Below are 20,471 nucleotides of genomic sequence, written 5' to 3' on the forward strand. Positions count from 1 at the left end.
CCCAGCCCCCCCATTCCAGCGGGGCTCGGGGGTGCCATTTAGAGGGGCTGGGGACACCCCGCAGCGGTGGGAACCCCGCTCCTGTCGTATGTCACGACTCACGGTGACATCCCGAAGCCCCCCGGGCCCGGCGCCGCCCCCCGCCCCGGCACCCGTCAGTCACGGTGACACAGATGGCGGCGGTGCCGGTGACACGTTCGGCAACACGCGGCGACACGTCCCGCCCCGGTGACGCGTCCCCGACACCTGCGGTGACACCGACACCCCCCGCCCCCCCGGGACACCCGGCGCCGCACCTGCCGCGACCCAGAACCTGCGCCCACGGCGCACCCCAAATACCGGCCGGCGCCCCCAGAGCCCCCCTGAGCCCCCGAGAGACCCCCGAGGGCCCCCCGAGGGCCCCCCGAGGGCCCCCCGCACCCTGAGCGACCCCTGCACCCCGCAGCACCCTCCTCCTCCACCACTGCCTGGTCCCTGTTCCCCTCTAAAACCGGGCAGGGACCCCCAGAACCAGGCAGGGACCCCCACCCCTGCTCCGGCAGGTACCTGGGAATCACAGACCCCCAAAAACCACGGACCCCAAACAGCCACAGACCCCCCCCCAATAGCCACAGACCGCTGCCCACACCGACACCTGCCCCAGCAGGTACCCCACATCACAGAACCCCAAATCCTGCCCCAGCCGGTTCCCAGCACCCACAGGCACCCCACACCTGCCCCGGCAGGTACCCCAAACCTTCCTGGGACCCCCAAACCTTCCTGGGACCCCCGCACCTTCCTGGGACCCCACACCCGACTGGGACCCCACACCTATCTGGGACCCCACACCCGACTGGGACCCCCGCACCTGTCTGGGACCCCCAAACCTGCCTGGGACCCCCGCACCTGCCTGGGACCCCACACCTATCTGGGACCCCACACCCGACTGGGACCCCACACCTGCCTGGGACCCCCGCACCTTCCTGGGACCCCCAAACCTTCCTGGGACCCCACACCTGCCTGGGACCCCACACCTGCCTGGGACCCCCACACCTGCCTGGGACCCCACACCTCACGGGCCCTCGCACCCCCAATGCCCCAGAACGGTGCAAGACCCCCAGAACCCACAAACCTCAACCCTGACACCCCCCTTGTCACAGACCCCGAGGCGCTGGGACCCCCGGGGACACCCCGGCCAGACTGACCCCACCACACCCTGTCACCTCGCCGGTGTCACCCGACGTGGCCACCACCAGGGCAGCGCTGGCCACCAGCCCGGGGACACCCCGGGAACCCCCCCCGTGTCCCCCCCGGTGGCCCCGGGGTACTCACGGCGCTGAGCTGCGGCGCCGCAGCCCCCTCGGGACCCCCCGACATGGGCACGGGGGACTCGGGGCCGCCCCGGGCGGCAGCGACAGTGGCACCGCTGCGGTGGCACCCGGCGGGCGGGGACGAGCCCCGGGACGGGGGGACGTCCCTGTGCCAGGGGGGACGTCTCTGTGCCAGGGGGGATGTCCCTCTCCCGGGGGGGATGTCCCTGTGCCAGAGGGGACGTCCCTGTGCCAGAGGGGATGTCCCTGTCCCGGGGGGGACGTCCCTGTCCCAGGGGGCACGTCCCTGTGCCAGAGGGGATGTCCCTGTGCCAGGGAGGACGTCTCTGTCCCAGGGGGGATGTTCCTGTCCCGGGGGGGCGGCGCGCCAGCCCCAGCCCCGACCCAAATTCGGGGGGCAGCGGCGAGGGGACGGCTACGGGGAGCACTGGGACACACTGGGGACTACTGGGACACACTGGGACACACTGGGGACTACTGGGACACACTGGGGATCAGTTGGGACACAATGGGGACTACTGGGACACACTGGGGAGCACTGGGACACACTGGGACACAATGGGGAGCACTGGGACACACTGGGGAGCACTGGGACACACTGGGACACACTGGGGATCAGCTGGGACACAATGGGGACTACTGGGACACAATGGGGAGCACTGGGACACACTGGGACACACTGGGGACCGCCTGGGCCGAAGCAGAGGCCAGGCCACCACGAGCCATCGCCCCTCGCCACAGCAGGAGCCACCAGGGCACAGCTGGACACAGCTGGGGAGCACTGGGACACACTGGGACACACTGGGGAGCACTGGGACACACTGGGACACACTGGGGACTACTGGGACACACTGGGGAGCACTGGGACACACTGGGGACTACTGGGACACACTGGGACACACTGGGACACACTGGGGAGCACTGGGACACACTGGGGAGCACTGGGACACAATGCGGAGCACCGGGCCCGGCCGCGGCACGGGCTGGGCAGTGGGGCCCACGAGGGGTCCCCCCCACCCCCGGGGGACATTAGGGGGCCCCAGATCCCCCTGGACCCCCAGAGTTGCCCATCACAACCACCAGCGCCCCCCCACTCCAAACGCGGGGTACCCCCGGTACCCCGCACCCACTCACAGCGGGATGAGCCACACGAGCCCCCTCCCCACGCGGGGGACACTCGGGGGCTCCTCGGGCCCCCCAGAGCCGCCTGCTGCGACCCCCGGTGCCATCCCCCTGCCCAGCGTGCGCCCCCCCGGGACCCCCCACCCACGCACAGCAGGACAAACTGCGTGTCCCTGTTCCCGCCTTGGGGGGGGAGACCCCCCGAAAATCCCGAGACCACCGAACCCACCCAAACACTCCGCCCCCATCCCCCCCACCCCGGCACGGGGACACCCCCGGCCCGGTGTCCCCGCGATGTGGGACGGCAGCGGGACCCCGTTTTCTCCACGGGGGGATCCTCAGAGCCCCCCAGAGCCCCCAGATCCCCCCGGTGCCCCCCCGCTCCGTCCCCCCCCCCCCGGCACGGTGACGGCCCCGGGACCCCGCGCCCGCGAGCGGCGGAACAAATCGCGGGGCGCCTTTTCGCTCTCGCTGAGGACCCCCGTTCCTCCCGGGCCCCCCCGTTCCCCCCGGGCCCCCCCGTTCCTCCCGGGCTCCCCCGTTCCCCCCGGGGCCCCCCGTACCTCCTGTGCCACCAGGCTGGACACCCGCACGGCGCGGCGCACCCGCTCCCGCCGCTCCCCGTCGGGGCGCTCGCCGCGCTCGCCGCGCTCGCCACGGTCGCCGCTGTCGCGCCGCGCGGGGGCCATGGCCGCGCTCGGGGGTCCCCGCGTCCCCCCGGCCCCGCGCGCGGCAGATGGAGCGGGGCGGGACCCCCCGAGCCCCCCCCCGGGCCCAGCCGTCGCCACTCCCCGGAGGAGGGACCGGGAGCGCCCGGAACGGCCCCGCGGGGGCACCGGGGCGGGGGGGCACGGGGGGGCACGGGGGGGCACGGGGGGGCACGGGGGGCACGGAACTGGGGTCTTCTCCCCTCCCCCAGCGCCAGCTGGCACCCGCAGCCCCCCACGCCTCACCAGGGACCCCCAAAGTGTGACTGGCACGGCGCTGCCGGAGCGGGATGGGGACGGGGGCGGTGACGGGGATGAGAGATGGGGACAAGGACACGGATGGCGGGGACGGGGACAGTGACGGGGCCAGGGACAGTGACGGTGGCGGTGAGCTGGCCTGGCAGCCCCGGCTGATTCACGGTGTCCCCGTGTCCCCGTGTCCCCGTGTCCCTGGCCACTGCCCAGCCCTGGCTCTGCCCCACGGCTGCGCCCGGGAGGGTCCCTGGTGTCCCCAACAGCCAGCGCTGCCCCAGTGACACCCGGCCGTGTCACCACCCCAACACCGAGCGGGCCTGGGGCCCCCAGCCCCACCCTGCCCCACGCAGGGACCCCCTCCAGAACACACCGGGGGTCCCGGGGGGTCCCGCGGGCCGTGGGGACGCCACGCCAGGCCCCTGTCACTGTCACCCAGGTGACCTTGGCGGGGCTTGGCGGGTGAATCACTGCAGGGACACCAGGGACACCCTGTCCCCAGTGCCACCGCCCCGAGGGCCGCGCCGGGCCCGAGCCGGGGACACCCCGCGCCCCGAGTGTCCGTGTCCGTGTCCGTGTCCGTGTCCCCGGACAGAGCCGGACACAGGGTCACCCCGCCCCGGTGACCGCAGCCGTGTCCCCCGTGTCCCCTCCTGGCCCCGCGGACACGGCGGGGGCGGGGCAGAGCGCAGCGTCACCCCGGCGGCACAATTAATCATCTTCATTAATCACGGCCGAGGCAATCAAGAGATTCCGTGAGGAGCGGGGGTGGGGGGGGATGCGGGGTGAGGGGGTCCCGCCCCCCGAGGGTCCCCCCACCGCACCGAGGGCCCTGCAGCAGCCGCGCCAGGAGCTCCAGGTGGGAGCGGGGCTCCCCCGGGCCCCCCTCACGTGTGCGGGCAGGTGCGGGGCCGGGGGTCCCGGGGGGGGCCGGGGGTTCCGGGGGGGACCGGGGGGACCGGGGGGCCGCGCAGATGCTGCCGGGGACCCCGGGGACAGCCCGGGCGGGGGGGACAGCGGCGGGTCCCCATCCCGCAGAGCCCCCGGGGATGCCCCCCCCGGATCGGTACGGGGGAACTCAGGGTGCAATTAACGGCGCCGCCGCTCCCGCGGCAGATGGCGGTTACACAACGGGCCGCGGATCAGCGGCGGTGCCAGCGCCCGGCACCGGCACCGGCACGGGGGGCGCGGGGTAACGGGGGGCGCGGGGTAACGGGGGGTACGGGGTAACGAGGGGTACGGGATAACGGGGGGTGCGGGGTAACGGGGGGCGCGGGGTAACGGGGTAACGGGGGGTGCGGGATAACGGGGGGTGCGGGGTAACGGGGGGCGCGGGGTAACGGGGGGCGCGGGGTAACGGGGTAACGGGGGGTGCGGGGTAACGGGGGGTGCGGGATAACGGGGGGTACGGCACCGGGGGGTGCGGGATAACGGGGGGTGCGGGATAACGGGGGGGACGGGGTAACGGGGGGTGCGGGGTAACGGGGGGGTACGGGGTAACGGGGGGTACGGGGTAACGGGGGGTGCGGCACGGGGGGCACGGGGTAACGGGGGGTGCGGGATAACGGGGGGCGCGGGGTAACGGGGGGTGCGGCACGGGGGGCACGGGGTAACGGGGGGTGCGGGATAACGGGGGGCGCGGGGTAACGGGGGGTGCGAGGTAACGGGGGGTGCGGGGTAACGGGGGGTGCGGGGTAACGGGGGGGACGGCACGGGGGGCACGGGGTAACGGGGGGTGCGGGGTAACGGGGGGTGCGGGGTAACGGGGGGCACGGGGTAACGGGGGGTGCGGGGTAACGGGGGGCACGGGGTAACGGGGGGTGCGGCACGGGGGGTACGGGGTAATGGGTGAGGGGGTACAGGGTAACGGGTGGGGGTACGGGGCACAGGGGGGGTACGGGGTAACGAGGGGGGGATACGGGGTAACGGGGGGGGTACACAGCACCAGGTGAGGGTACCACAGCACCAGGTCGTGGCTGCCCCTCGCACCCCACTGGGAGCCCCCCGGGGACTGTCCCAGACCTGACTGTCCCCTGTCACCGCAGCAGAGCCCCACGGTCACACCCCCGGCCGCCCCCCCAGCCCCACCGCGCCACCTCGGCACCGCCTCCATGGCCACCGGGTCACTCTGGCACCGCGGGGACACTCCTGGCATCACCCGCACACTTTGGCACCACTCGGCACCTGCAGCACGGCACATCCCCCGCAGCACAGCCCGGACACTGTCACTGCCTGGACACTGTCACTGCTTGGACACTGTCACTGCCACGACACTGTCACTGCCCGGACACTGTCACTGCCCGGACACTGTCACTGCCTGGACACTGTCACTGCCACGACACTGTCACTGCCCGGACACTGTCACTGCCACGACACTGTCACTGCCCAGACACTGTCACTGCCCGGACACTGTCACTGCCTGGACACTGTCACTGCCACGACACTGTCACTGCCCCAACACTGTCACTGCCATGACACTGTCACTGCCCGGACACTGTCACTGCTTGGACACTGTCACTGCCCGGACACTGTCACTGCCCAGACACTGTCATTGCCCGGACACTGTCACTGCTTGGACACTGTCACTGCCCGGACACTGTCACTGCCCGGACACTGTCACTGCCACGACACTGTCACTGCCACGACACTGTCACTGCCACAACACTGTCACTGCCCGGACACTGTCACTGCCACGACACTGTCACTGCCACGACACTGTCACTGCCCCAACACTGTCACTGCCATGACACTGTCACTGCCCGGACACTGTCACTGCTTGGACACTGTCACTGCTTGGACACTGTCACTGCCACGACACTGTCACTGCCCCAACACTGTCACTGCCCGGACACTGTCACTGCCCAGACACTGTCACTGCCCGGACACTGTCACTGCCTGGACACTGTCACTGCCCAGACACTGTCACTGCTCGGACACTGTCACTGCTTGGACACTGTCACTGCCCGGACACTGTCACTGCTTGGACACTGTCACTGCCATGACACTGTCACTGCCCAGACACTGTCACTGCCACGACACTGTCACTGCCCAGACACTGTCACTGCCTGGACACTGTCACTGCCCGGACACTGTCACTGCCACGACACTGTCACTGCCCGGACACTGTCACTGCCCAGACACTGTCACTGCCCGGACACTGTCACTGCCCAGACACTGTCACTGCCACGACACTGTCACTGCCACGACACTGTCACTGCCATGACACCGTCACTGCCCGGACACTGTCACTGCCCAGACACTGTCACTGCCCGGACACTGTCACTGCTTGGACACTGTCACTGCCCGGACACTGTCACTGCCACGACACTGTCACTGCCACGACAATGTCACTGCCTGGACACTGTCACTGCTTGGACACTGTCACTGCCACGACACTGTCACTGCCACGACACTGTCACTGCCCAGACACTGTCACTGCCACGACACTGTCACTGCCCAGACACTGTCACTGCCCAGACACTGTCACTGCCACGACAATGTCACTGCCTGGACACTGTCACTGCTTGGACACTGTCACTGCCTGGACACTGTCACTGCCCCAACACTGTCACTGCCACGACACCGTCACTGCCCAGACACTGTCACTGCCCCAACACTCTGTCATTGCTTGGACACTGTCACTGCCCAGACACTGTCACTGCCACGACACTGTCACTGCCCGGCCACTGTCACTGCCCGGCCATCCTGGCACAGCCTGGCCACATCATCACTGCAATTGTTCAGGTGCCTCAGTACAACCCAGCCACGTCTGCACCACACGCCACCCCAGCAGCATCTGGCCACGGTGACATTTCCCAGTAACCTTTGTCACCACCTGGCCACCTCTGGCATCTCCTGTCACCTCCAGCATCACCCAGCCAGCTCAGCACCCCCAACCCCCGGGTCCTCCACAGCCCCCAGGGTCTCACCTGTGTCACCTGTCCCCATGTCTCACCTGTGTCACCTGTTCCTATGTTCCCATGTCTCACCTGTGTGATCTGTTCCCATGTCCAGGTGACACCTGTGTCACCTGTCCCCATGTCCCCATGTCCAGGCCTCACCGGTATGAGCTGTCCCCATGTCCCCATGTCCCCATGTCCCCATGTCCCCATGTCTCACCTGTGTCACCTGTCCCCATGTCCCCATGTCCAGGTCACACCTGTGTCCCCATGTCCCCATGTCCCCATGTCCAGGCCTCACCGGTATGAGCTGTCCCCTTGTCCCCATGTCCCGCCGCCGGGTCTCACCTGTGTGACCTTCTCGGTGACGTTGTGGGTGCGGTCGCGCAGTTTGGTGGGGGCGATGATGGGGCGGGGCGCGGGGGGGCGGGGCCAGGAGCCCCCCCGGGGGCAGGTCCATGAAGTTGAGGGTGATCTGGGGGATGCGGCCGATGGCCCGGAACCGCGCCAGGTCCGAGTCCGACGTGGAGTTGAGCAGCGCGCTGCGCACGGCGGCCACCGCGCCTGCGGGACCGCGGCACCGTCACTGTCACCGCCACTGCCACTGTCACTGCCACTGTCACTGCCACTGTCACCGCCACCGCCACCGCCCCGCGGCACGGCTGCACCGGCACACCCACCCTGCGACACCCACCCTGCACCCCAGGGCAGCTCCCACGGCCGCCCAGGGCTCCTGGGGCAGGGGTCCCTCGGTCCCGGGGGTCCCGCAGCTCCCAGGGTTGGGGTCTCACATCTCCCAGGGTCGGGGTCCCACAGCTCCCAGGGTTGGGGTCCCTCCGTTCCGGGGGTCCCGCAGCTCCAGGGTTGGGGTCCCACAGCAGGTGAAGGGGCTGCAGACCCCAGGGCAGGGGCAGACCCCGAGCCGTGCCCACCGGCCCCGAGGGACCCGCAGAGCTGCTGCCAGTCACCGATATCGCCATGACATCATTGTCACATCATTACAACAATTGTCCCTTATCCTAACACGCTTAACGAGCTCCGGGCCAACGAGGTGACTCCCGGGGGATTCCCGGGGGGATCCCAGTGCGGCTCAGGGGGCTGCGGGACGGGCTGGGGGTCCTGGTGGCCATGGGGGGGATCAGGCCCTGCTCGCCCCGGGCGCTGCTGCGGGGCAGTGGCACCAGCGTCACCAGGGACCCTGGCTGTGGCTGTCCCGATGTCCCCAGCACTGGTGGCTGTCCCGATGTTCCCCAACCCTGGTGGCTGTCCCCAGTCCTGGTGATTGTCCCCAGCACTGGTAGCTGTCCCCAGCCCCGGTGGCTGTCCCCTGCCCGTCCCCGTACCGGTGCTGGAGCCGCGCTGCAGGCCGGCGCCGGCGCTGGCGTGGCGGCTGTGGCAGCGCTTGTCCCCGTCCCCCTTCATGGCCTCGATGTCATCGACGGACGAGGCGCGGCGCAGGCTGCGGAGGCTCTCCCGGGAGCGGCTCCTGGCCAGGCTGTGGTTGGCCAGGGCCAGCGCCAGGCGCTCGCCCCGCGGCGACGGCGGCGGCACCGGCGGCTCGGGGTCCCCCATCAGCGCCGCCTCGTCCTCGGGACGGTCCCCGGCGCCGGGATCCAGCGAGGACGAGGCGTCCTCGGGGCCCGAGTCCCCGGCAGGCAGCGCCGGCTCCGCGGCCAGTGGCTCCGTCAGCCCCGGGTCCACGACCACCACGTCCGGCGGCTCCGGGGGCTCGGGGGGCAGCGACTGGCGGCTGCCCGTGAGCGCCAGCAGCTTCAGCCGCAGCGAGCGGCTGCGTCCTGGGCGGGACAGCACCGGGGTCGGCCTGGGCTGCGCTGGGGTCGGGCTGGGCTGGGGTCGGGGCTGGGCTGGGATTGGGGTCGGGGCTGGGCTGGGGTCGGGGCTGGGCTGGGGTCGGGGCTGGGATTGGGGTTGGGGTTGGGGCTGGGCTGGGGTCGGGGCTGGGCTGGGGTCAGGGCTGGGCTGGGCTGGGGTCGGGGCTGGGATTGGGGTCAGGGCTGGGCTGGGGTCGGGGCTGGGCTGGGATTGGGGTCGGGCTGGGCTGGGGTCGGGCTGGGCTGGGATCAGGGCTGGGCTGGGGTCAGGGCTGGGCTGGGCTGGGGTCGGGGCTGGGATTAGGGTCGGGGCTGGGATTGGGGTCGGGTTGGGCTGGGGTCGGGGCTGGGCTGGGGTCGGGGCTGGGCTGGGATTGGGGTCGGGGCTGGGATTGGGGTCGGGGCTGGGCTGGGGGTCGGGGCTGGGCTGGGGGTCGGGGCTGGGATTGGGGTCAGGGCTGGGCTGGGGTCGGGGCTGGGATTGGGGTCGGGGCTGGGATTGGGGTCGGGGCTGGGATTGGGGTCGGGTTGGGCTAGGGTCGGGGCTGGGCTGGGGTCAGGGCTGGGCTGGGATTGGGGTTGGGGCTGGGATTGGGGTTGGGGCTGGGCTGGGGGTCGGGGCTGGGATTGGGGTCGGGGCTGGGATTGGGGTCGGGGCTGGGATTGGGGTCGGGTCAGGATCCAGCTCCAAACCCGCCATGCAGGTGCTGCACCCTGGGATTTGGGGGTGGGCTCTGGGGCAGGGTCTGTCACCGCCTCCCCACGGTGCTGCCACCCTCCCCCTGTGCCCCACAGCAGCGCCTGGGGCACGGCGGCAGCAGGACACGGGCTGGCAGCAGCACTGCCCCATTCCCCCTGCAGGAGCCCGGCAGGGGGTGACCCTGTCCCCTCACACCCGGGGAGACCCCGTGTCCCTGTCCCCCATTCCCGGGGTGACCTGGTGTCCCTGTCCCCCATTCCCGGGGTGGCCCCGTGTCCCTGTCCCCCATTCCTGGGGTGGCCCCGTGTCCCTGTCCCCCCATAAGTGCGATTGACCCGGTGTCCCTGTCCCCCCACACCCGAGGGTGACCCCGTGTCCCTGTCCCCCATTCCCGGGGTGACCCCGTGTCCCTGTCCCCCCACACCCGAGGGTGACCCCGTGTCCCTGTCCCCCATTCCCGGGGTGACCCGGTGTCCCTGTCCCCACACTGGGGGTGACCCGGTGTCCCTGTCCCCCATTCCTGGGGTGACCCCGTGTCCCTGTCCCCACACTGGGGGTGACCCCGTGTCCCTGTACCCCCACACCCGGGGTGACCCCGTGTCCCTGTCCCCCATTCCCGGCGGGTGGCCCCGTGTCCCTGTCCCCCATTCCCGGGGTGACCCGGTGTCCCTGTCCCCCATTCCCGGGGTGGCCCCGTGTCCCTGTCCCCCATTCCTGGGTGTGACCCCGTGTCCCTGTCCCCCATTCCTGAGGGTGACCCCGTGTCCCTGTCCCCCATTCCCGGGGTGGCCCCGTGTCCCTGTCCCCCCTACCTGCGGGGCCCCAGGGCGCGGGGGTGACCCAGTGGTTGGTGCTGGGGGCCGGGGTCTCCCCGGGCTCCGGCTCCCTCACGGCCTCGAAGTTGAGGATGAACATGATGACGGTGCCATCCTCGTTCTTCACCGGCACCACGTCCACCAGGCACGGGAAGGAGCTGCCTGCGGGGAGGGGGCGTCAGGGACGTGGGGGGGGGGGGACCCCCACCCGCAATGGGGGGAGGGCACCCCAAATATCCCGGGAGACACGGCCCTGTGCTGCCGGGCACCCTGCCCTGGGGAGCCCCCCCTCGTGCCCCCCATTCCTGATGACCCCAACCCGACTGCACCAGCCCCACTGCAGCTGCACACGGGGGAAACTGAGGCACGCGGGGGGGGTCTCCCCTTCCCCCCCCGAAGTCGCGGCCGTGCGTGTGCGTGGGCAGCGCGGCCGGGGGGGCTCGGGGGGCTCGGGGGGGGTTAAGCCGCTCACAACTCGTTAACAGCTGCGGCGTTAATCCGGTGCCACAGCTGGGGGCGGGGGGACCGGGGGTGATCAGGGCAACCTCTGGGGGATGGGGGGCATCCTGCTGCCCCCCGGCACCCCTCACCCGCGGGGACCCCGGGGGACACGCGGGTGACGCCGAAGCACCGACCCCCCCTGGCGGTGTCCCCCCCGTGGCGGTGTCCCCCCGTGGCGGTGTCCCCTCCCTGGCGGTGTCCCCCCGTGGCGGTGTCCCCGCGTGGATGTGTCCCCCCATGGCGGTGTCCCCCCCGTGGCTGTGTCCCCTCCCTGGCGGTGTCCCCCCATGGCAGTGTCCCCCCGTGGCGGTGCCCCCCCCGTGGCTGTGTCCCCCCCATGGCAGTGTCCCCCCGTGGCGGTGCCCCCCCGTGGCGGTGTCCCCCCCCTGGCGCCGGGCCCGGCGGGCTGGCACGGCGCTGCCAGCTGGCGCTGTCCCTGTCGCTGTCGCTGTCGCTGTCCCCGTGCCCGCGGCGGGGGGATTCCCTGGGCTGCGGGCCAGCACGGCCGGCACGGGGTGGCCCCGGGCTGCCGGGAGGGGACCAGCGGCACCGGCGTGTGGCCACAGGAACCGGGAGAGCCCCGGCCCGGCTGCTGATGGGGGCGGGGGCCGTGGGGGACCCCTGGGGTGGGGACAATGGGGGGGCCGCCCCCCTCACCCCAAGAGCCACCCCCACTCCAGAGCTGTGCCCCAAATCCCCCCGCACTGCACCCTCACACTGCACCCCCAGCGCTCCCCGAGACCCCCAAAGCGGGGGGACCCCCTGCCCCCATCGCACCCAGGGCCCTGGGACCCCCCCTGCCCCCCCCGGCTGGGGACACCCCGAAGTGTGACGGTGACAAACCCCGATCCCGCCCGGCGCCAGCACCGGGGCCGCGCGCCGGGACCCCAAAGGCCACAGCGGCACCGGGGGGTGTCTGCGCCCCCTCCCCGCCCCCCGAGCAGCCTGGGGGTGTCTGCGCCCCCTCCCCGCCCCCCGAGCAGCCTGGGGGGGTCCCCGGGGGGACACAGGCGCCCCACGGGCCGCGCGACCTCCGCCCGTCCCCGGCTCCACAAACAACACGTCGCCAAGACAAATGGCTGCAGCAGCGGCGGCTCCGGGGACCGGCACACACCGAACCGGCACACCGAACCGGGACCGGCACACCGAACCGGGACCGGCACACCGAACCGGCACACCGAACCGGGACCGGCACACACCGAACCGGGACACCGAACCGGGAACCGGCACACCGAACCGGGACACCGAACCGGGACCGGCACACACCGAACCGGGACCGGCACACACCGAACCGGGAACCGGCACACCGAACCGGGACCGGCACACCGAACCGGGAACCGGCACACCGAACCGGGACCGGCACACACCGAACCGGCACACCGAACCGGGAACCGCCACACCGAACCGGGACCGGCACACCGAACCAGGACCGGCACACCGAACCGGGAACCGGCACACACCGAACCGGGAACCGGCACACACCGAACCGGGACCGGCACACCGAACCGGCACACACCGAACCGGGAACCGGCACACACCGAACCGGGACCGGCACACACCGAACCGGCACACCGAACCTGGAACCGGCACACCGAACCGGGACACAGCACCGGGACCGGCACACAACGAACCGGAACCGGCACACACCGAACCGGGACCGGCACACACCGAACCGGGACCGGCACACGCCGGGGGCTCGGCGTGGGGGCTGCAGGGGGCGGGGGCACCACGACACGATCCCGAGGGCACCCGTGGGATGGCAGCAGAGCCACGGGCAGCGAGGCCCCCGCCCCACAGTGCCTGGGGGGAGCCCCCCAAACACCCTCCAGGCACGGTGGTGACGTCAGTGGCAGCAGGAACCCCCGACCCAGGGCTGACCCACCGCCAAGGGTCCCACCCCCGAGCCCAAGCCACAGCCAGGCCCCGCGGACTGTCCCCAGAGCCCCCGACTCTCCCCCGGGGCTGGCAGGGGCTGGGACCCCTCATCACTTCTGGGACCCCCTGGCAGCACTCAAGGCTGGTGAGGCTGAGACCCCCACACCACTCGGGGGGCACAGCTGGGGGTGCCGAGGTCTCCGGGGACCCAAGGAAGGCCCCAGGCAGGAGCCCCATCTCCCCCGCCCCGGTGGCACACTGGCCAGTGCCGCCCCATGGAGGGGACACCGCGGGGGGCACCCACGGCCACCCGTGCCCACGGCCCAAAGGGCACTGGGGCGTGCCCGGCAGAGCCGCTGCAGCAGGAGGAGGGTCCCGGGCAGGAGAGGAGCCTCCGGCCGCCGCCCACCGCCGGGGCTCCCGGGGCGGCTCAGCGGGCACCGGCTTTGTTTACTCCAGCACCGGAACCGGGGCCGCGTGCCCAGAGCCGGGACAGCTGCGGCGACAGCCGGGACACCTGGCACGGGCACCGGGCCAGCCGAGGGAAGCCCCAGCACCGCTCCGTGCGGCGCAGCTCCCGGCTGCTGGCACAGGGACCCCGGATGTCACCGGCCCGCTTAGCCCACACCCCCTCGGGACGGTGGCACTGCGACGCCCGATGCCAGCTCAGCCCACTCCGCCCCTGTCCTTGCTCCGGGTGACACGTCCCCCTCCTCCCCACCCCTCCGCGGGGGTCACTGCACCCCACGGCACCGGACCCACAACACGCGGCCCCACCCGGGGGCCACCACGGCACCGGGAAGGGCTGAGGACTCGCGGGGGTTGGTGCCTGTCTGGAGCCACCAGCGCCAGGCTGCCACCCTGCCGGGAGCCACCAGGGTGCTGGAGATGTCCCTTGGGCTCCCTGTGCCAACTCCTGCCACCCAGCTGTGTCCCCGTGCCTGCTGTCCCCTGTCCCCTGCCCAGTGCCTCGGGGGGGTCCGTAGCACCCTTGCAGTATCACCTTGTGCTCCCACACCTGCTATCCCCAGCGCAGCCCTCCTGTCCCTGTGTGTCCCCGCTGTCCCCTGCTGTCCCCTCCTGTCCCTGTGTGTCCCCCCTGTCCCCTGTCCCTGTGTGTCCCCGGGTCCGTACCATCCTTGCACTAGAAGCAGATCAATCACCTTGTGCTCCCACACCTGCACACCCAGCGCACCCCTCCTGTCCCTGCTGTCCCTGCGTGTCCCCTGCTGTCCCCTCCTGTCCCCGCTGTCCCCGCTGCCCCCGGCCCGTACCATCCTTGCGGTAGAAGCAGATCTCCACCTTGCGCTCCCACACCTGCTATCCCCAGCACACCCCTCCTGTCCCCGCTGTCCCCTCCTGTCCCCTCCTGTCCCTCCTGTCCCTGCTGTCCCTGCGTGTCCCCTGCTGTCCCCTCCTGTCCCTGCATGTCCCTCCTGTCCCCTCCTGTCCCCCGCTGTCCCCGCTGCCCCCGGCCCGTACCATCCTTGCGGTAGAAGCAGATCTGCACCTTGCGCTCCCACACCTGCTATCCCCAGTGCACCCCTCCTGTCCCTGCTGTCCCCTCCTGTCCCCTCCTGTCCCCCGCTGTCCCCGCTGTCCCCGCTGCCCCGGCCCGTACCATCCTTGCGGTAGAAGCAGATCTCCACCTTGCGCTCCTCGGCGCCCAGCAGCGCCTGTGCGATCTGGGCGGCGGCGCGGCGCTGCGTGCGGGGCCCGTGCAGGAAGTCGCAGGTGCTGGGCTGCTGCATCACCTCGGCCCGCGAGTACCCGCAGAGCCGGCAGAACCCCTCGTTGCAGTAGATCACGGCGCAGTTCTCCACGCGCGCGTTCCCGATGATGAACTTGCGGCCTGGGGGGAGCGGGGCGAGGGGTCAGGGCGAGGGAGGGTCCTGCCCACCCACCCGAGGGTCCTGCCCACCCACCCGCGGCCCTGCGCTTCCCGGGGACGGGCACTTCCCCAGGGACCCCCTCAGCTGGTGGCATCACTTTTGGGATCTCACCGTCACAGGGACCCCGAAACCACGGGGGCCCAGGGGCTGCCAGCACTGCAGGGACCTCATCATCACAGGGACCCCACAGCAGGGACCCCACTGCAGACACCCCACAGGGACCCCACTACAGACACCCCACTACAGACACCCCACAGGGACCCCACAGAGCAGGGACCCCACTGCAGACACCCCACAGGGACCGCACAGCAGGGACCCCACTACAGACACCCCACAGGGATCCCACTACAGACACCCCACAGGGACCCCACAGAGCAGGGACCCCACTGCAGACACCCCACAGGGACCCCACTACAGACACCCCACAGGGACCCCACTACAGACACCCCACAGGGACCCCACAGCAGGGACCCCACTGCAGACACCCCACAGGGACCCCACTACAGACACCCCACAGGGACCCCACTACAGACACCCCACAGGGACCCCCAGCAGTGCAGGGACTCATCACCATGGGGACCCCCCAGTTGCAGGGACCCCTTAGGGACACCACTACCCTGGGGACCCTGGGACCCCCACAAGCACACCCTGAGGGCAGACCCCCCGACACAGCCTGTCCCCCAGCAGTGACACCCCCCGGCCCGACCTGTGGGGCAGCATTCCCCCCCATCAGTGCCCTGGCTCCAGTCGGGGGGATGCTCGGGGCCTGACCCCAGAGGGGTGCTGGGAACCCCCAGACTCTTCTGTCCCCCCAGGTGTCCCTGCAGCAGCTCTGGGCAGTGCGGTGGGGGGCATGGGCCAGGTGGGACCCCCAGTCCCGCAGCAGCCTGAGCTGGTGGTGGGGGCTTCACACCTCGGGAACCGTGGCGAAAACCCCATTCTGGGACCCCAGAAATCCCTCACCTCAGGTTCGTCCCTATCACCCCAACCCCGCCTGGAGCTGGGGACTCGGGACCCCCGGGAGAGCAGCGTCCCTCGCAGCTGTCCCTGTCCCCCCAAACTCACCGGGGCCGGGGCAGGCGGAGCCCCTCCCCAGCTGGGCTTGTCCCCATCACCCCAAACCCACCCGGGGCCACAGCCCCCTCCCTCCCTTCCCTCCCCGGCCGCTCCCCCCGCGCTGATCCCCCTCGGGGCCCCCCGATCCCTCCCAGCGCCCCCCTCCCCCCGGGTCCCCCCGCCGCCGGCGCCCCCCACTCACTCTGCCCCTCGAACTTGCGGATGATGGTGTCCAGGAAGGTGTTCTGGGGGGCGACGTGCCCCCGCCGCACCGGCATCGTGCCGGGCCCATGGGCAGCGCGGGCGGGGCGGGGGGGCCGGGGGCGGGGGGGCCCCGCGCCGCGGGGGGTCCCGCTGCCCTTGAGCCAAGGACGGCGCCGCTCCGGGGGGGCCCCGGGGCCCGGGGGGGCTCCCCCGCCCGCGGCCGGACCCCGCCCGCCCCGGCGGCGGCGGCGCTGCGGGGCCGGGGGGGGTCGGGGCCGGGAGCGGAGGGGGGCGGCGGGGGAGCCCCCCCGCTCTACCCGCCCGGTGCGCGCCGCGCCATCGGCCTTATTTAGTCACGGAGCGGCCGGGGGGAGCGGGACCCGCCCCGCGCGCTGCGCGCCGCCCGCAGCGGGCGGAACCGAGCGGAGCGGTTCGGCTCCGTCCGGAGCGGCGGCGCTGAGCGGGGCTCGGTCCGCTGCGGTTCGGCTCGGTTCGGCTCGGTTCGGTTCGGTTCAGCTGGGTCGGCTCGGCCCGGCCGAGCTCGGGCGGGCTCGGCTCAGTTCGGCGCGGTTCGGCTGGGCTGGGTTCGGCTGTGCTCGGCTGCACTGGGCTCGGCTCGGCCCGGCCCACGTTCGGCTCGGCTCGGGCGGGCGCGGCTAGGCTCGGGCGGGCCGGGCTCGGTTCAGCTCGGCTCGGCTCCGCCCGGCTCGGCTCGGGCGGGTCCCTGCTCTCGGCTCGGCTCGGCCCGGCCCGGCCCGGCCCGGCGGGCGCTGCGTGTTGACAGCGGGGCCGGGGCGGGGCCAGCGCGGCGCAGCCAATGGCCGCGGGGGGCCCGGGACCCCCGCCCCGCCCCGCCCGGGGGCGCACACCGCGCCTCGGCCCCGCCCACCGGCCCCGCCCACCGGCAGCACAGCCACGCCCCCTCCCCCGATCCCCGCAGCGCCCCGGGGACACCCCGACACCCGGGGACACCCCGACACCTGGGGACACCCCGGTACCTGTCCCCCCACGGCAGCGGGGCCACACACCCGGACAGGTGGGACACCGGGACACGGGGACACCAGGACATGGGGACACCGGGACATGGGGACAAGGGGACATGGGGACACGGGGACATGGGGACAAGGGGACATGGGGACACTGGGTTACGAGGACACCAGGACACCCGGACATGGGGACATGGGGACAAGGGGACATGGGGACACTGTGTTGTCAGGACACCAGGACACAGGGACATGGGGACACAGGGACATGGAGACACCGGTACATGGGGACATGGGCACGTGGCGACACGGGGACATGGGGACAAGGGGACATGGGGACACTGTGTTGTCAGGACACCAGGACACAGGGACATGGGGACACGGGGACAAGGGGACATGGGGACACGGGGACATGGGGACAAGGGGACATGGGGACACGGTTATCAGGACACCAGGACACCTGGACATGAGGACCCCAGGAGGCAGGAACACAGGAACATGGGGACACTGGGACACGAGGACACCTGGACATGGGGACATGGGGATATGGGGACACTGGCACAGCAGGGCACTGGCACACTAGGACATGAGGACATGGGGACACTGGGCTATCAGGACACCAGGACACAGGGACATGAGGATATGGGGACACTGGCACGCCAGGACACAGGCACAGGGACAGTGGGACGCTCGGACACGGGGACACAGGGACATGGGGCAGCAGTTTCCAGCACAGCCCCAGCTGGGTCCTGCCGGGAGCCTCCAGCCCCAGCCCTGCCACCCAGCCCAGCCTAATCCTCTTCCCAGTCTGGTTCCAGTATCAGCCCCGGCCCCAGCCCAAGGCCAGCCCTTGCCTTAGGCCCAAGCCCAGCCTAATCCTGATCAATCCTAATTCTAGTCTCTGTTGTAGTTCTAGTTCCTGTCCCACTCCCCGTCTCAGCCCAGACCTCATCTCGTCCCTATCCTGTCCAGTTTTAGTCCCAGTCCCAATCCCAGTCCAGTCACAGTCCCAGTTAAATCCTAATCCCAGTCCTCTTTCCCAGTCCAGTCTGGTCCCAGTACCAGCCTCCATCCAGTCCAAATCCCAGTTCCAGTCCAGTCCAATTCAGTCCAAATCCAGTCCAAATTCCAGTCCCAGTCCACTTCCAGACCAGTCCAATGCAACCCCAATCCACTCCCAGTCCATATCTGGTGCAGTTCTGGTCCCAGCTGTAATCCAAAATCAGTCCCAGCCCAGTCAGGGTCTCAGCTCTGTCCCAGTCCAGACCAATCCCAGTCCCAGCCACGGTTCTGGTCCCAGTGCCAATCCCAGTCCCACTTCAGCCCAATCCAGTCCCAGTTCTCTTCCAGTCCTGGTGTCAGTCAGAGCCCAAGTCCCAGTCCCAGTCCAGCCCAGTCCCAGTCCCAGTCCCAGTCCCAGTCCCAGTCCCAGTCCCAGTCCCAGTCCCAGTCCCAGTCCAGCACCGTTCCAGCCCAGTCCCAGTGCCAGTCCCAGTCCCAGTGCCAGTCCCAGTCCCAGTGCCAGTCCAGCCCAGTCCCAGTGTAGCGCCGTTCCAGCCCAGTCCCAGTCCCAGTCCAGCGCTGTTCCAGGCTGATCCCAGTCCTAGTCCCAGTTTAGCACCGTTCCAGCCCAGTCCCAGTCCCAGTTTAGCGCCGCTCCAGCCCCGTCCCAGTCCCAGTCCCAGTCCCAGTCCCAGTCCCAGTCCCAGTCCCAGTCCCAGTGCCAGTGCCAGTCCCAGTCCCAGTCCCAGTCCCAGTCCCAGTCCCAGTTTAGCACCGTTCCAGCCCAGTCCCAGTCCCAGTTTAGTGCCGTTCCAGCCCCGTCCCAGTCTCAGTCCCAGTCCTAGTCCCAGTTTAGCGCCGTTCCAGCCCAGTCCCAGTCCCAGTCCCAGTCCCAGTCCCAGTCCTAGTCCCAGTCCCAGTCCCAGTCCCAGTCCCAGTCCCAGTCCCAGTCCCAGTCCCAGTCTCAGTCCCAGTCCCAGTCCCAGTCCCGAGCCTGGCTGATCCCGGTCTCTGTCCCAGGTGCTGAAAGCGGCCCCGGCCCGGCCGCGCCGCGGAGCCGCCACCGCAGGGACCGAGCGGGGTGACCGGACCCGAGCGGACCAACCGGACCCGAGCGGACCAACCGGACCCGAACGGCCCCGAAGGGACCGTCTGAACCAGCGGGTGTGGCCGGACCGGCTCTGCCAACCGGGCCCGACCAGTCCCGACCGGACCGACCGGCTCCAAGCGGCTTTGAACGGCCACGGATGAACCCGGACCGACCCAAACGGGTGCGAACGGACCTGGATGGACCGAGCGGGCCCAAATGGACCGAGCGGGCCCAAATGGACCGAGCGGACACAAATGGACCGAGCGGACACAAATGGACCGACCGGACACAAATGGACTGACCGAGCCCGAATGGGCCGAGAGGACACAAAGGGATGGACTGGACTGAGCAGATGGACCGACCGAATGTGAACGGAGAGCAGAGCGAGGGGAGCGGAGCCGGACCGGCGGGGGGATGTGGGGTACAGGAGGTTGTGGGGTACGGGGGATGTGGGGTACGGGGGCTGTGGGGTACAGGGGATGTGGGGTACGGGGTCTGTGGGGTACGGGGGATGTGGGGTACGGGGGCTGTGGGGTACGGGGGCTGTGGGGTACAGGAGGTTGTGGGGTACAGGAGGTTGTGGGGTACGGGGGATGTGGGGTACGGGGGCTGTGGGGTACGGGGTCTGTGGGGTACGGGGGATGTGGGGTACGGGGGCTGTGGGGTACGGGGGCTGTGGGGTACAGGGGGCTGTGGGGTACGGGGGCTGTGGGTTTGGAGGGTCTGTGGGTAAGGAGAAGCTGAGGGGGGGGTCAAGGCCCGAGTCCCGCCCCCCGGGCAGGGCTGACAATCGGGTGGGCGCTCTGTCGTGACAGACAGGCCTGTCCCGCCCCAAGCGCGTGGGGGCGGGGAACACCCGCGAAGGGGGCGGCAACCCGGGACCCCCCCGAGCCGGGGCGGCCGAAACCCCCAGTCCGTGTCCCCCGGGGTCCCTGCGGCGCCCCCCGCCCCGGCCCTGCCCCCGAGCCGTGCCCGCGCTCCCGGTTCCCCCGCCCGCACCCCCGCAGGAAGGAACCGCCGGGCCGGCACCGGGCGCGGTTTCCCGTCGCTGCGGGAGCCGCGGGCTGAGCCCCCCCGAACCTCCGGAGGGACTCACCCGCCGGGACCCGGGGGACCCCGCACCCCCAAATCTCCCCGCACCCCAACAGCACCCCCGCGCCGGAACGCCCCCCGCTCCGCGACCCCCGCGACCCCCGCCCCGGGGTCACGGTAGGGCCCTCCCCGCCCCGAG

General features: G+C 71.2%; 1 protein-coding gene and 1 long non-coding RNA gene across 2 annotated transcripts in view; one reads left to right on the forward strand and one right to left on the reverse strand.

The window, feature by feature from the left end:
* Positions 1 to 16,523, reverse strand: part of KCNH2 (potassium voltage-gated channel subfamily H member 2) — a 31,020-nt gene extending 14,497 nt beyond the window's left edge. The window contains 6 exon segments of the mRNA XM_056483575.1: positions 7,639 to 7,716; positions 7,718 to 7,854; positions 8,634 to 9,086; positions 10,635 to 10,799; positions 14,635 to 14,865; positions 16,164 to 16,523. Coding sequence (XP_056339550.1) covers positions 7,639 to 7,716; positions 7,718 to 7,854; positions 8,634 to 9,086; positions 10,635 to 10,799; positions 14,635 to 14,865; positions 16,164 to 16,239 — 1,140 coding nt within the window. The 5' untranslated portion in view covers positions 16,240 to 16,523.
* A 1,783-nt stretch (positions 16,524 to 18,306) lies between these two features.
* LOC130249121 (uncharacterized) lies at positions 18,307 to 18,735 on the forward strand. Its single transcript, XR_008839743.1, has 3 exons — positions 18,307 to 18,567; positions 18,610 to 18,648; positions 18,706 to 18,735. It is a non-coding gene; the product is annotated as an uncharacterized LOC130249121 (long non-coding RNA).
* Positions 18,736 to 20,471: the final 1,736 nt, after the last annotated feature.

The sequence above is a fragment of the Oenanthe melanoleuca genome, chromosome 2 (genome assembly GCF_029582105.1).
Source record: "Oenanthe melanoleuca isolate GR-GAL-2019-014 chromosome 2, OMel1.0, whole genome shotgun sequence".
Classification (NCBI taxonomy): domain Eukaryota; kingdom Metazoa; phylum Chordata; class Aves; order Passeriformes; family Muscicapidae; genus Oenanthe; species Oenanthe melanoleuca.